At 48.1% G+C, this 13,247-nt stretch overlaps 1 protein-coding gene across 1 annotated transcript in view; it reads right to left on the bottom strand.

Moving 5' to 3' along the window:
* Positions 1-12,161, bottom strand: part of LOC144722045 (ADAMTS-like protein 1) — a 142,758-nt gene extending 130,597 nt beyond the window's left edge. Inside the window, exons 1-2 of the mRNA XM_078600124.1 lie at positions 11,971-12,161; positions 7,192-7,316 (exon numbers count right to left, since the gene is read on the bottom strand). Of these exons, the coding sequence (XP_078456250.1) occupies positions 7,192-7,275 (84 nt within the window). The 5' untranslated portion in view covers positions 7,276-7,316; positions 11,971-12,161. The remainder of the gene's footprint in view (positions 1-7,191; positions 7,317-11,970) is intronic.
* Between the last annotated feature and the right edge of the window lie 1,086 nt (positions 12,162-13,247).

The raw sequence follows: 13,247 nt of genomic DNA, 5'->3' as shown, positions 1-13,247 counted from the left end.
GAAGGGAAGTAATAAAATAATAAAAATACAACATAAGGGGACGGCTGCTTGCGTTGTGGCCTAAACGTCGTGAGAATTATTTTATTATGTTTTATTAATTTATTACTTCCCTTCTACGTGACTTTACCGAAAGAACCAAGAAGATAGTACGTACATTATCAATAAATATATACAACTCGGTTGACTAAATGAGTATATCCACAGGCGATATAAATGTTATTCTGTAATATTACATTCCTGTATATTTGACTCCAAAGTGGATTATCCATCGAGTTGTGCAGGCGGTACAAATGTGCTGGGGCCCGAGGGCTGGAAGGGTCCTGGGCTATGAGAGGAGGGAAGGGGGAGCGCAAAGAGAGGGCGCTATTTCAGTCTTTTGTATCAGGGGCACATGCCAACCACGCACCATGCTATCTATGCCGATGCTTGGCTCAAACGTAGTTTTGGATTTCCCACTAGCACTCTCGTTAATGGAAAACTCCATGCACATTTGAATGCCAAGCTAATGTAAGGTCAGTCAGTGTGCGAGCCTTGAAATGAGACCCGGAAAGCTTCATTTTCAAATCACTTGATGAAGGAAACTCGTAACACTTGCCTATCGCGAGTGTAGGTTAACAATGAATAATTCTTCTCTCGTGAGCTCGCTACGCTATTTTTAAGTTGATAACAAAAGTTAAAACAGTGGCTATATTAGTTACACGTGAGCCAGTTTGTAAGTTACCTAAGCCTTTAACACTTAATGTATAATTATGAAGATTGCACTTTGTGGAAATAAAATCTACCACTTTAAAAACCATTAACACACAGCACGCATAGCACACTCAACTGAAATATGCTTTATCTCAAGCCTACTCTTTGCCACCAATTGGGTTTTTTTTCCAACAAAAAAAACTTTCAGCAGTGAGTACACGTATAAAACACACCGGTTTGTTCACATCTGTAAAAAAAGCCTGTATCTATTTCACGTAAATCATTTGTAACTCTATCAACCATTTTTTGTTGTTAAAAAAGAGGGGCCGTTTGTTCAATTACCAGTGGCAGCTTGAGGAGGCAATTAGCCTTTCCTTTACAAATTGCACATCTAATCATGCAGCGACGCAGCAGTATTACAATGTGTTGACATTTCTGCAGGCTAGAAATGGCCCAAGATTGCAAGGAACTTCATTTCCTGAAACCCCCGTTTTAAAAAAATGTGGCAAAAACCGCGGCTGTTTATACTTCACGGTGTCTCTGTGAATTATCGATGTCTGTGACTCTGGATAAATGCACAAGATCATGCAGTCCAACATTTAAAAGCAATACATCAGATCTACGTCCAAGTTTTATGGCCGTGCATAACCGCGGTGATACGAAAAGAAACTCCCTTCTGAGGAAGTAAACAACTGTAAAATATGGCTTTCACACATTTTATTTTGCTCCACCCGAAAATACTTAGACCATGAAATAGTTTGAGCCCACAACGCCCACTGTATACTAATAAAAGATTATATAAAACTAAAGAATGCTATGTTTTCTTTAAATAAAGATTTCCCTGAAATACTATTATAAAGGAAGTGTTTTATTTGTAGTTGTTTTTCTAACCTCCAAAATATTTCCTGTTGGATTTGTCTCACTTTATGAAATACCGATTAGCAGAACTGCATGAACACTGTTACACAAAACTATAAAGTCCTGCTAACCCATTCAGGATGCATGTGTAACTGGGTCTTTCGAATGCACTGTATTCGGTTAAAGTGCCATGCAATATTGTATTGCCATGTCATGTCAAACACTGGATGCTTGATATGCAGGCCAAAACATACCGTTTTAAAATCCAGATGTTGTGATATGCATACTCCATCTGCTGAGCATTTTGGCCTAATTTTAAACATTCCCTACTTGAAGTCAAAATACCAGTAACTCTGTTGTCAATTATTCGGTCGAATGTATTAATATTATACGTAGCTTAACACTTTCTCACGTAAAAGTAAACTAGTATGCTCAGTGTGGTGGTCGTGACCTGGAAACTATATTATTAGCGCAGTGGGAATCTGGCCTCACGCGATCAGCCGGGCTCTGTCGGTCACCTGCACGGGCCGTCCAGGAGCAATGTTTTATTGTGAAACAGTGAATCTATGGCTAACACTTTTAAAATGTGTATTTTTCCCCCCTTGATTTTAGTCCAACTATCTTATCGGTGTCTTGCCATGAGATGTATGTATGGTGAACTTATTTCGCACCGTACATAGCCAGCAGTTCCAAAGAAATGAGTTTTCAATCGAGAATTAAAAGTGCATAGCTCCAGTGGCTTCCTAATATTGGAAGGAAGAGCGTTCCAGACGACCGCCGAAGCGAATCTGAAAGCACGCGATGTGGTGACCGTGTTTGTTCGATGGCCAGCCAAAGTTTCTGCAAGGATGACCGGAGTTTAGTGATGGTTTATGCTCCTTAACGAGATGAAGAATCCATTCGGAACTCTCCGCGATGTGGTGACCGTGTTTGTTCGATGGCCAGCCAAAGTTTCTGCAAGGATGACCGGAGTTCAGTGATGGTTTATGCTCCTTAACGAGATTAAGAATCAATTCGGAACTCTCCGTGCTCTACATCATCCCTTGTTAGGGACATCTCACAGAATGACTTCTGAGAGCACTTCAATTGACTTCTTATTCACACGAGCAGGCAGAACGTTCCCACCTGCCCTGCTGCAATGTTCACTGCAGAGCCAACTGATATTTTTTAATGGGATTTAACCAATTTAGGTGTGAATGCAGATTTAATATTTTACTGCAATCATCGGTTACTTGGCTGAGATCATCAACGCACGACACTTAACCCTGTCCCGTTACGAGACGTCTGCAAGTTGCAGGGTGGTTCCCGTTCACCGCTGAATCGCGGACGCAGTAATCATGCATCTTATTTAGAGAAGCATAGCGTCATTGTTTTAAAGATATTGCACTCACCGCAGACAACTGTAGTGACACGACCGCATTCTGTGATAGCTGGCGCCAAACTGTGCCACACGCCCCCTCGCATGGCTTTGCAAGAGCCTTGGTACCGATGAAGATATTTTATTTTAGTTTTTCTTCCAGTTCGGAAGAAGAAAGAAAAACCGATAACGTACACATACGTCATCGGAATGGGAAAGGGTTAAGAACCCTGTTTAATCATGGGCAGCTGCTGAGATTCAAACTCCGCTGTGCCAGCTTAACGCTCTGACCTCAGCCACCTTTGGCCATCTCAGCTTTAGCTATCTCTCATTCCTGCAGCACCATGAGCTGCACTCGCAGAGATTTGGGTATACGTGTGTGAACAATGGCAGTGCACACAGAGTGAAAGAGTTTATCGACACGAAAGCCCTGCACGACACCAAAAAGGCAATTCCATGAAATGTGTATCTGAGTTCACTTCTGCGCTTTAAATAACACGACGACGCATGCAGATCGCTCAAGGTGGCCAAAGTTGGTGGCACCGACAACGTCAAAGGGTGACGCCAATCAAAAAAAGATGAACGAGATGGCGATGACACTCAACAAGGAATTGACGTGGCGATCAGAACGAGCGGTAAAACAGCATAATCATGCACCACCCTCAACCAACAAAAATGTTCCGCCGGTTAAAAGCGCAGCAGTTTTGCCGGCCTCGCGTGAGTTTGCAATTGTCGCCAACGTCTCTCGGGCTCCCTTAGCAAGCCGAGCAGACTTGGGCAGCAACTATCAAGTGCGCTGTCACTCCCCACCACCCCTGCCCACACGAGTGAGTACGAACAGCACGCGCACGTGACAGCTGCTCCCAGCGGAATCAAATCGGAACCGCACACCGCCCGTTGCACAAAAACCAGACGCGGGCACAAGGAAGGAAAAATGATTTTTTTTCTCTCTCAAACTCAGGTACGCACACGGCTTTGGCTCTCTGAAAACGCGAGAGCGTGTCAGGGAATCAAAGGCGGGGCGTGTTTGTTGAAGGTAATAACGTCGGTATTGTTCTTTGCCTCATTGTAAAAATACATTGCCATGTACATCTTGGAAGGAAAGCAATTAAATTGCGGCATTTCCTAGAAAAAACATTCGTGGCAGAATTCCTGGATGTATACCTTCCTCTGCGGCCATTGTTTCAGAGGTTTTGAGAACCGGGTCGTTATTTTGGATGTGGAAAACGGCTTCTGAAGTGTGGAAATTCTACATGTCAAATTCAAATAACGCACGCACACGTGTCCGTGTTGCATACACATTAATCGGCTATCTGCATGAAGAAGACGTGTCAGCGGAAAAGCTGAAATGTTCCATGAACGAATGTTAAAACGTCTATTTAAAAAAATGATAGCAATCAAGCCGCTGAAAAGCTACGAGCTTGTGCTCAGTGCACAACTGCCCTGTAGATTGCGCGTATAATTCTTTGCAGCACTTAAATCAGTCGTGGAATTCATAGATTTTGGCATCTCGGGCACTGAATGCAATGTTGCCTGCTGTACCGATTACGTGCATTCCATGTCTGTTTGTTCTAATTATAATTTTCCCTGTAGGGTAACATTTCCACCCCCCCCAACCCCTGGAAATTGTCGCAATCATGGATAAGGCAATCATGACTGATGGTTTCAGTTTGGGAGGGTTCGGGGATGGGGAAGAATGGAGTACATCATTTTGTTCTACCCCACCCACCCCCAGTATTATGGGTTAAAAGGATTTAGCAACAACAACAACAACAAAACAATGCGCAGAAATTTGAATCGAGCGAATCTGACAAGTGTTCTTGTCGTGTGTCACCGTCACCATGAAACATATCGTGCGTGACATTTCACGATTGGACACCGGGGTTAAGGGGCAACATGGAAGTGTATGAAGATGATGTGAAAAATACCCCCCCTCCCCCCCAAAAAATATATACAATTCCATCAACACATCCAGGCAGCAAATTATCCCTCCACCTCCCTAAGTCTCCACTCAAATTAAGGAAGCCAGTCTCTTGCCAACGTGAGTTCATGATCCAGGATGGCTGAGATAATCCAATTCAAATAAGAAAACATTCCAAGTAAAAAAATATGAAGAAGAAATTACTGCTTAAATAAATACGCCTAATCACCTACATTTATTCACTGCTGTGATGCACAGTTGGTATGCTGATGCCAAGATCTAGAAATACTAAAAAAGAAATTCAGTGTTTTGTAAAGCAATATAATTTCTTCATGTCCTGTGCAAAGAGGAGGGGGTGGAGGGTTACAATGGAAAGTACAGTGTGGAAAAATAAAAACTTAAGAAAAAAATATGTAGCCATAAATTGTAAAGCCAACTGTGTATGGCATGAGCCAAAGTGTAGCAATATATATTGGCAAAGATCTTGTGACAAGAGCAGTAGGTTGTGAAGGTGTCTGTGTGTGTGTCGTGCATGTGGAGCAATATTAGTACACTTCATAGTTGCACCGCCATCAGAATTGTCCTTATCTAAATAAAGAAAGTCGTACCATCAGCGGTATCATTTATTTAACCAGGAGGTGAAGTATACATGTCGATTCCTTCCAGCATATGTGTTTATAGATGGTCAGTTGTGAAGATTTTAAACATAGCACTCGGGGAGTTTGAAAGCGGTTGTTTTCTGGAAACCAACAGCAACGCACGGCAAATTGTGCAAATTTTGTGAGGAGACATTCTATGCGGAGAGAGAGAGAAAAAAAAACGAAGAGGGAACATTAATCACGCTTGCCTGCTTACCGTGACACGGAACGAGACGGGGTACGCTGCACTGTGGCAAACCAACGGGAGTCTGACCCAGCGTGACAGAAAGTTGCGACGAAAAAAACCCACAAGAAGCACAATTGCATTTTGCCAACGGGAGGAATGTCCCTTGGCAACGTAACAAAAGCGCACCTAACACGAGGCAGAGAGAGAGAGAGGAGTTTCGAGAAGCGCTCTCTCCTCTCTCCTCTCGATGTCTGGCGTCGTTCAGATTTACAATGCCACGTGCGTGAATCGGTTGACTGGGTGCACGCGGTGGGGCTGGGTGGCTGGGGGTGGGGGGGGGGGTTTGGGGGGCGCATTGCACAAGTTTTGGACTTCTCTCGATGGAAACCAAAAAAACAAAATCTACGCACCTTCATTATTACTACTGCCATTGTAACTTCACGTGCACGGAAGGCAAATGCATCAGGCGAGGGACCTTCTTCACAACGAGAAGCCCACCGCCTGCCTCTCTTCAGATCAGGCCAATGCTTTAAACGTCAGCCGACTTAAACGATGTTTATCTGTTATAAGGCAGTGCTCATGAAAAAGGTGGTTGGAATTTGTTCCAGCATGTGTGCTTCATACCGCTGTCAAGGCAGTGCTTAATTTTAACGTTTCACACGATGCATTTGCTGTTTGGCAGCCTCCACTGTCGTTGCATATTACAATTTCAAAAAGACACCCCAATGCACTCCTGAACGGACTTCTAAATTAATCCACGCGGACTGAGCGAGCACGTGTCTCCAGCCGGAGTCACGTGTCTCCAGCCGGGGTCACGTGTCTCCAGCCGGGGTCACGTGTCTCCAGCCGGGGTCACGTGTCTCCAGCCGGAGTCACGTGTCTCCAGCCAGAGAAGGTGCGCCTTTTGGCGTCATCTGGTCCAACACAATGTGAGACTAGGCTCTAAGGAAAGCTGTCTCGGGTGTGGACCAATCAACTTCAAGGACAGTGCATACATTAGCAGAGTTATGTTTTTGTTAGCATTGCGACTGCAGGTATTGTGGTCTATACAAACATGACTCCTTGTAAAAAAGATGTCAGTTTTGTTGCCAGATAAAAGGGTAAAAAAACAATTATCATATTTTTTACTGGCAAATGAGGTTCCAATGGTGTAAATGCTTACCCCGAGCTCTCATACTCTGATGGTGCATTGTCTTTGAGTTCTGCGCCTTTTTGCGTCATCTGGTCCAACACCATGTGAGACTAGACTCTAAGGAAAGCTGTCTCGGGTGTGGACCAATCAACTTCAAGGACAGTGCATATATTATCAGAGTTATGTTTTTGTTTGCCTTACGACTGCAGGTATTGTGGTCAATGCAAACATGACTCCTTGTAAAAAAAGGTGTCAGTTTTGTTGCCAGCTAGAAGGGTAAAAAAACAATTATCAAGGTGGCGGTGGTTGTTGTGGGTGGATGGGTGGATGGGGTCCACGGCGGGGGGAGGGAAAAAGCTTGCGGGCGGTGAGAGTGGGGGGAGGTGGGGGAGAGTCGGCGAGAATCACCTTCAGCGGAGCCAGGCAGAGGAGCGCCAGCCAGGGGAGGCAGCGGAGCTGCGGGGCCGATGTCGTCCGCACAGGGGCAGCCATTCCAGTCCCGAGCACGTGCTCGCTGGTGCACCTCGCTCGCCCTGCGGATTTGCACGACCACCGATCATTCATTAGCAGCGCCTCGTTTGCGGCAAGCACCCGGGGGACAGGGGAGGCTGCGCGCCACGAGGGGGAGTGGAGGGGGTGGTTCTGCAGCGCTCGCAACGGGAAAGAGATAACAACAGCAACAACAACAACAAAACCTCACCGACGCTAGACGCAGGCGGTTATCTCTTGGGTCAGCTAGCTGGTAGTTTCAATAATTATGGCAAGCAGAGTCGTGCACGCGTGTGTATATATATAATTGATTGATTCAATCACCGGGTATCAGCACTCTTCTTCAGGTGAGTCCTGGATGGGAAGATTGGCCGATCGTTCGATAGGCGTCTTATGCACGTGGGAGAAAAATCCGTGCACCCAAAGAAACCCAATGCGACATGTTCGGAGGTAACCCAACGAATCTGCATTGAGAGATCAGCCGCCTACCTGCTGTACTGCCATCTACTGGGCACTTTATGAGCCCTGCACACGAGTGTCTGACGCACGTGCAGATCCCTGATTGATCCACCGACCCCCACCTCCAGAGTGCTGGGGTATGCCCAAAGCCTGTTGACTGGATGACATGCATGGCTGGAGCGTGTGTAGCAGGACCTGAGGCTGAACATCCAAACGACTGAAGCACGCGAAAATGTGAACAGTACCTCGTCTTCTGTCAGTCTATCCTGGATGAAGGCATCACCACGCAAAGTCAGTGGTGGGGGGGGGGGGATGGGGGGCCGGATGACCATGCTTCACCACGTTGGTTAGTGAGGGTCTGGTGAATGGATGGGCTCCAGGAGAGACTTAGATATCACTCACCACGGGTATTATCCGCGGCCAGGAATTTTACTGAGGCGGCCAAAGTTTGTGGCGCACAGTGCAACAATTAAATAAGTACACCACTCCTCCCCTAAACCTACTTTCACCATGATGCAGTCTTGATCGGTCCACTGTGGAGATGAGGGAACGAAATCAGCTCTTGTACAGGAGCAAGATGGACCGTTGTAACCAACTTTACACAGACTTCATGATTGCAGTCAGTACCATATATAGGAACAACTCCATGAAGACACAATTGGCACATCCCTTGTGTGATGCGGTTGCATCATAAGTGCTCTACCAGTAACGGATGCACTCACTGCATACAACCGTGTACCTGACCCTGCAAATAACAAAAAACACAGCCTCTTAGAGCGAACTTGTGTTTCCTCAATTCACATTAACCCCAGGTGACACGGGCAAGGCTACACGGGGCGAGCTAGTTGACTACTCCCCATAGAAGCGATGTCCTCTCGTGGGCCATTAAATGTGCCCTCATGACCCCCTCCCCTCCCCCCGGCATGTCTCTGGGATTAGTGTTGACGAATGAAGACGCGCGAAACTGGTGGTGGCAGTCAAAACGCAGTCCTCACTCTGCCATCCCTCCCGCCAGCGAAGCGAGGCTGATTGCTCTCCGGACGTCCCCGTCGCATTGGCAACACGTGACATTAGCAGGCCTTGACAATTCGTACGTAAACAGCCTTTTAAACTGACTGTGCCCAAGCGCACATCGCCCGTATTGTGCCCCATCTCGTCAGATGTCTTCAAGCTCAGCAGGCGCTGTGCCGCGATCGTGCTCGGATTTGGCGATTACTTTGCACGGGACGCAGGTGCAGTGTGGGGGTGGTAGTGCGCAGTGCAGCACACACACATCGTTCTGCAACCCGCTCCCCCCCCCATCGCCACCAAATCGAAACCACACTGACCAGCGTGGTGAAGTATGGCCAGATGTCTCGACATGGTTAGCAATGCAGTGGATTGACACACACGGGCTGTGCATGCAACACGCACAAGCAACTTTGCGGCATGCGTGGGCTTTAGACAACACTAAGTTACGTGCAAAGTTGCGTACAAACAAAAGTTGCGTTCAACTTTGCACGTACAACTAAGTATGGGTAACGTGTGAATCAATGTTCCGTACTTCAACCGGGGTAGGCTGCACTCTTACACTGACAAATAATTTCTTTAGAACTGATTTTTCCCCCGTGTGTTTTCGAGTTTGCTGTCCTTCCACCGCGCACCTCCGATTAGCGTGGTCGGTAACGTACGGCGCGAATGAAGTCCAACGCACACACGCGCACATACGACGGCTCTGACATTGCCTTGTTGCGTTGCACACAAACGGTTCCGCGGGAAGAATCCCACTTCGCGGTCGAGAGATAGGTCCGGCATCGGAGAAGCACGTGATTGGGCAGCAGTGGTAAGTGGGTGGCCAATTGATTCATATCGGATCACGCACGCAATTGGGCTATGGAATACGATCGCAGAAGCACGGTGGGGGGCTGTGGTGGTGGTGGTGGGGGGGGCACGGAGAGAGAGAGAGCACGAGTGCAGAATGCTCGGCGTACACCGAGGACTGTATAATTGACCCGAGGATGGTGGTGAACCCGGTAAACGTCGCAGCCTGGGCTATATCGGGCGCGTTGAGTTCTGACGGATGGCTTCGAAATCGGCGGAAGTCTCCGCGTGGCGCGGTCAAGTTGCTGGCGACGCCGAGTGGGGTTCAACAACTTCGACGGCAGCGTCGCCAAGTGCGTTGTTGAGGTTGTGACGGCTATTGGTGAAACACATCGATAAAGCGTGTCACCGTTGAAATATTGTAAAACGGGACATGTTTCAAATGCGCTTCGTGAAGTTTTGACAGCGAACAAGAATGGCTAATATCGGATATCCAAGGATCACGATAGTGCGTTACACATGACACAACACGTATCGTTGCACCGTCCACGCTTCAGCACGGCATCACTTGCATCACGGTACCACTCCCGATATCACGCCCCCGCCGATGCAAGTTACACAGGGCGTGCAGTTTGCGTTGGCGCTCTCTCGCAGCAGCGCAACGCATTTCTCTCGCCCTCTCTGAAGGCTGCCGCAGATTTCTCGAGCGCCTCGAGGGGACCACATCTCACAGGCGGGCGCACGGCACATGACAGCCGAGACACGGGGGCAATGCGGACTTGCAGCGGAGCTCTCCGAGTGTCAATTCTCGTGGAGGAGCCACTCCGAAACACAGCAGCGGCAGCAGCGGCAGCCACACCGCACATCTGCAAGCGCTTGGGGTGCACGGGGCGTGGGAGTTGGAGAGTTGGGGGGGGGGGAGTTGCCAAAACCACGGCGCTCTAATGAGCTCTGTAATTACAGGGACGCGTTAATAGCGGCGCATCTCTCGCGAACTGGCAGGGTGGCGGCTTGCAGAGAGATGAGTGCGCGCGCCGATTTTACGGACGGGTCGTGAATTGAAGCCACCCCCGATTTTAACGGAGGGAGGATTGGTCCCGAGGTTTGATTGATTGAAAAGAGGAATTTCTTGATCACAACCATCGGGTTTGTCGATAACGGCCCCACGCAGCGCAAGTAACGCTGCGTCACTCCGTGGTGATTGTTTTGTATGGAGTTACTCAGCCCTCGTCACGTGATCAAAGCCGCCGACTGAGACGAGTACTTTCCAACACTGGCCTGGATCATGCAGATGTTTTCTTCTTGAGTTTATACAGGAGAGAGTAACAAAAAACGAGGACTTTGTAGCTCCCCAGGACAGTCACGTTGACGTCGTCTCAAAGAGCTTAACCGGTCCTGGTCTGCCCCCCTTAAATCCGCAACTGACCAACGTGATGAAGTATGGTCAAACAACCTCCGACGACCGACACAGCATGGGGAAAATGTATTCGCTCAGCTGTGAATTAACGAGCGCTTGTAAACTGTTGTTAAAATGATAATGTAATAGCCCTAACTCTTGGGGAAAAAAAGAATCCGACACACGGGTAATTCTGCTGCTGCTGCTGCGTGTGTGTCTCTCTGCTCATAAGCTGGCGCATGCCATTTCATAGGCGCTCGCTCAAAACTCAAAACACATGGACACGCACAAGCCTTAAAGTTCTAACCCCCACGTAATTGAGTGAAGTATATATTGAATGGCTTTTTTCCGCGGTGCGCTTGCTGCTTGCGCTCTTGGTTAACCTTACGGTAAACGGCACTTTTTTTTAAAGGGGGGGGGAGGGGTGGAATAGGCGTGCATGTCATACAGGATAAGCCCTCCGGAGTTCACTTATCACGATACGAACGGCAGCGATTGTTGCCACCGTGTAGCCGTGCAGGCGGACACGCTATTTGCGACGCGCAGCCGCGGCACAGTAGAACCTTTGTATTTTGCCTTGGCATTTACGAACATATCTTTATTGACTCTAGCCTTTTATAACTAAACGTTTTCAGACGCTCGGAGCGCGTTCGCGTTGCCGCTGCCGTTAGCGACAATAATTGGCAGCGCTTTGGTTAAGTCTACTGCTGGATGGGAGGTCTGCCCCGCTCCGTTATTGGTGCTGGGCTGTTTCTTTTGACCATACTTCACCACGTTGGTCACTGCAGGTTGGGCGGGGCGATGCAGGGGGGGGGGGCCCAGAATATAGTTGAAAGGACCTACCACTGATGCTATCCGTGAACGGGTGAGTGCAAGTGTGCCAACCAGCGTGCCATCGCTCTGCATGCTCGTCAAATCTTAAAGCAAACATTTGTCTTTGACTAAGATAGCAAAACCAAGCTGAGGATCATTGACTTCAGTTTCAATAATAATAATCATCATCATCATATCAATTCATTATATGAGATAAAAGTTTTACTCACCGATAACCCAGACAGCGCAGGCAGTAATCAAACTGTCACTCAAGCGCTGGATAAGAGGAGACCTCTTCGGTGCGGCGGTACAAACAGCATCCAGCCTCCAGGCAAAGTGATGAGATGATCGGGCAAGGTAACAGCAGCCTCGGTACCCAACCACGATAGCAGCAACAACAAACCTCCCCCCCTCCCTAACTCACCCCCCCCCACACACGACGCACACGCACGCTGCGAGCACAGCAAGAGGGCGCGCTCCGCGTGTGCGCGCGTGCGTGTCTGTGTGCACGCGGCACGGTTGAGCGTGTGTCTATAGACTGGACACAGAACTCACACACACACAGGCGCACGTGTGTGAGTGTGTGTGAGTGTGCGCGCGCGCGCTGCCGGCTTCTAAACCACAAAGCAGCAGCGGCGCTGCGTGCGCGCGTGTGCCGAGTTCCACCCTCGCGCGGCACGCAACGAACTCTCATCAGCCGGAAAGGAAAGTGAAATATATATATGTGTGTGTGTAGGGGAGGGGACATTGGGGGGGGTGGTGGGATGGGGGGTTCCTGGTGTTGGGTAGCGAACCGGGGAGGAAGGCGGGGGTGTAATGCTCCCCCCCCCACTCCTCCATTCCACCCCATCCTCTTTCTCTCTTTAACATTGTCTCTCATTTGTGTTTATATTTGAACGTTTGGGTGTTTTTTCCTCTCTTTTTCTCGTGCAGCTAAACTACCTCTCTGCTTGTTTTTCTGTTGTTGCTCTCTCCTCTTACTTTTCAACAAGCCGGTGGGTTTTGTCCTTCACGAATAAAGCTGTCGGATTTAGTTTTTTTTGCGACTACGACTCACGTAATTCCCTGTGTGTGCTAAACGACTTAGGAATTGGCAAAGCGATCTAAATGTGCATGGGGTCTCGGGAGAAAGAGAAAAAATCATTGTCACTCAGCGATCATGGTGGAGGCTTTGCCCCTCGAACCTTGTAACGGATCGGTTCGCTACCCATCCTTCGTCCAAAGGCCCAACTCAGGTAAAAGAACATTCATTCATAAATTGTTCATGTATTCCACGGTATCTGTTCCCCGTTCTACTTTAATAAATCCGGTAGCAGCCGGGTAGAATTACATTGTAAACAGAGATCAAATGAATAACGCCCAACACCCAAAACGTCAGCCCACTACATAACGTGTTTTGCCTTCACAAAGATGACAATGCTGAGGTTTGCACTGTATACATTTCCATCCCTTCGCAAGCTGCTCATTGCACACTTAGCCTGATGTTTTGGAGTACAGCAAGCGGCGT

Source organism: Lampetra planeri, chromosome 13 (genome assembly GCF_965212315.1).
Source record: "Lampetra planeri chromosome 13, kcLamPlan1.2.h2, whole genome shotgun sequence".
Classification (NCBI taxonomy): domain Eukaryota; kingdom Metazoa; phylum Chordata; class Hyperoartia; order Petromyzontiformes; family Petromyzontidae; genus Lampetra; species Lampetra planeri.
The sequence above is the reverse complement of the archived record's forward strand: the minus strand, read 5'-3'. Positions and strand labels throughout refer to the sequence as shown.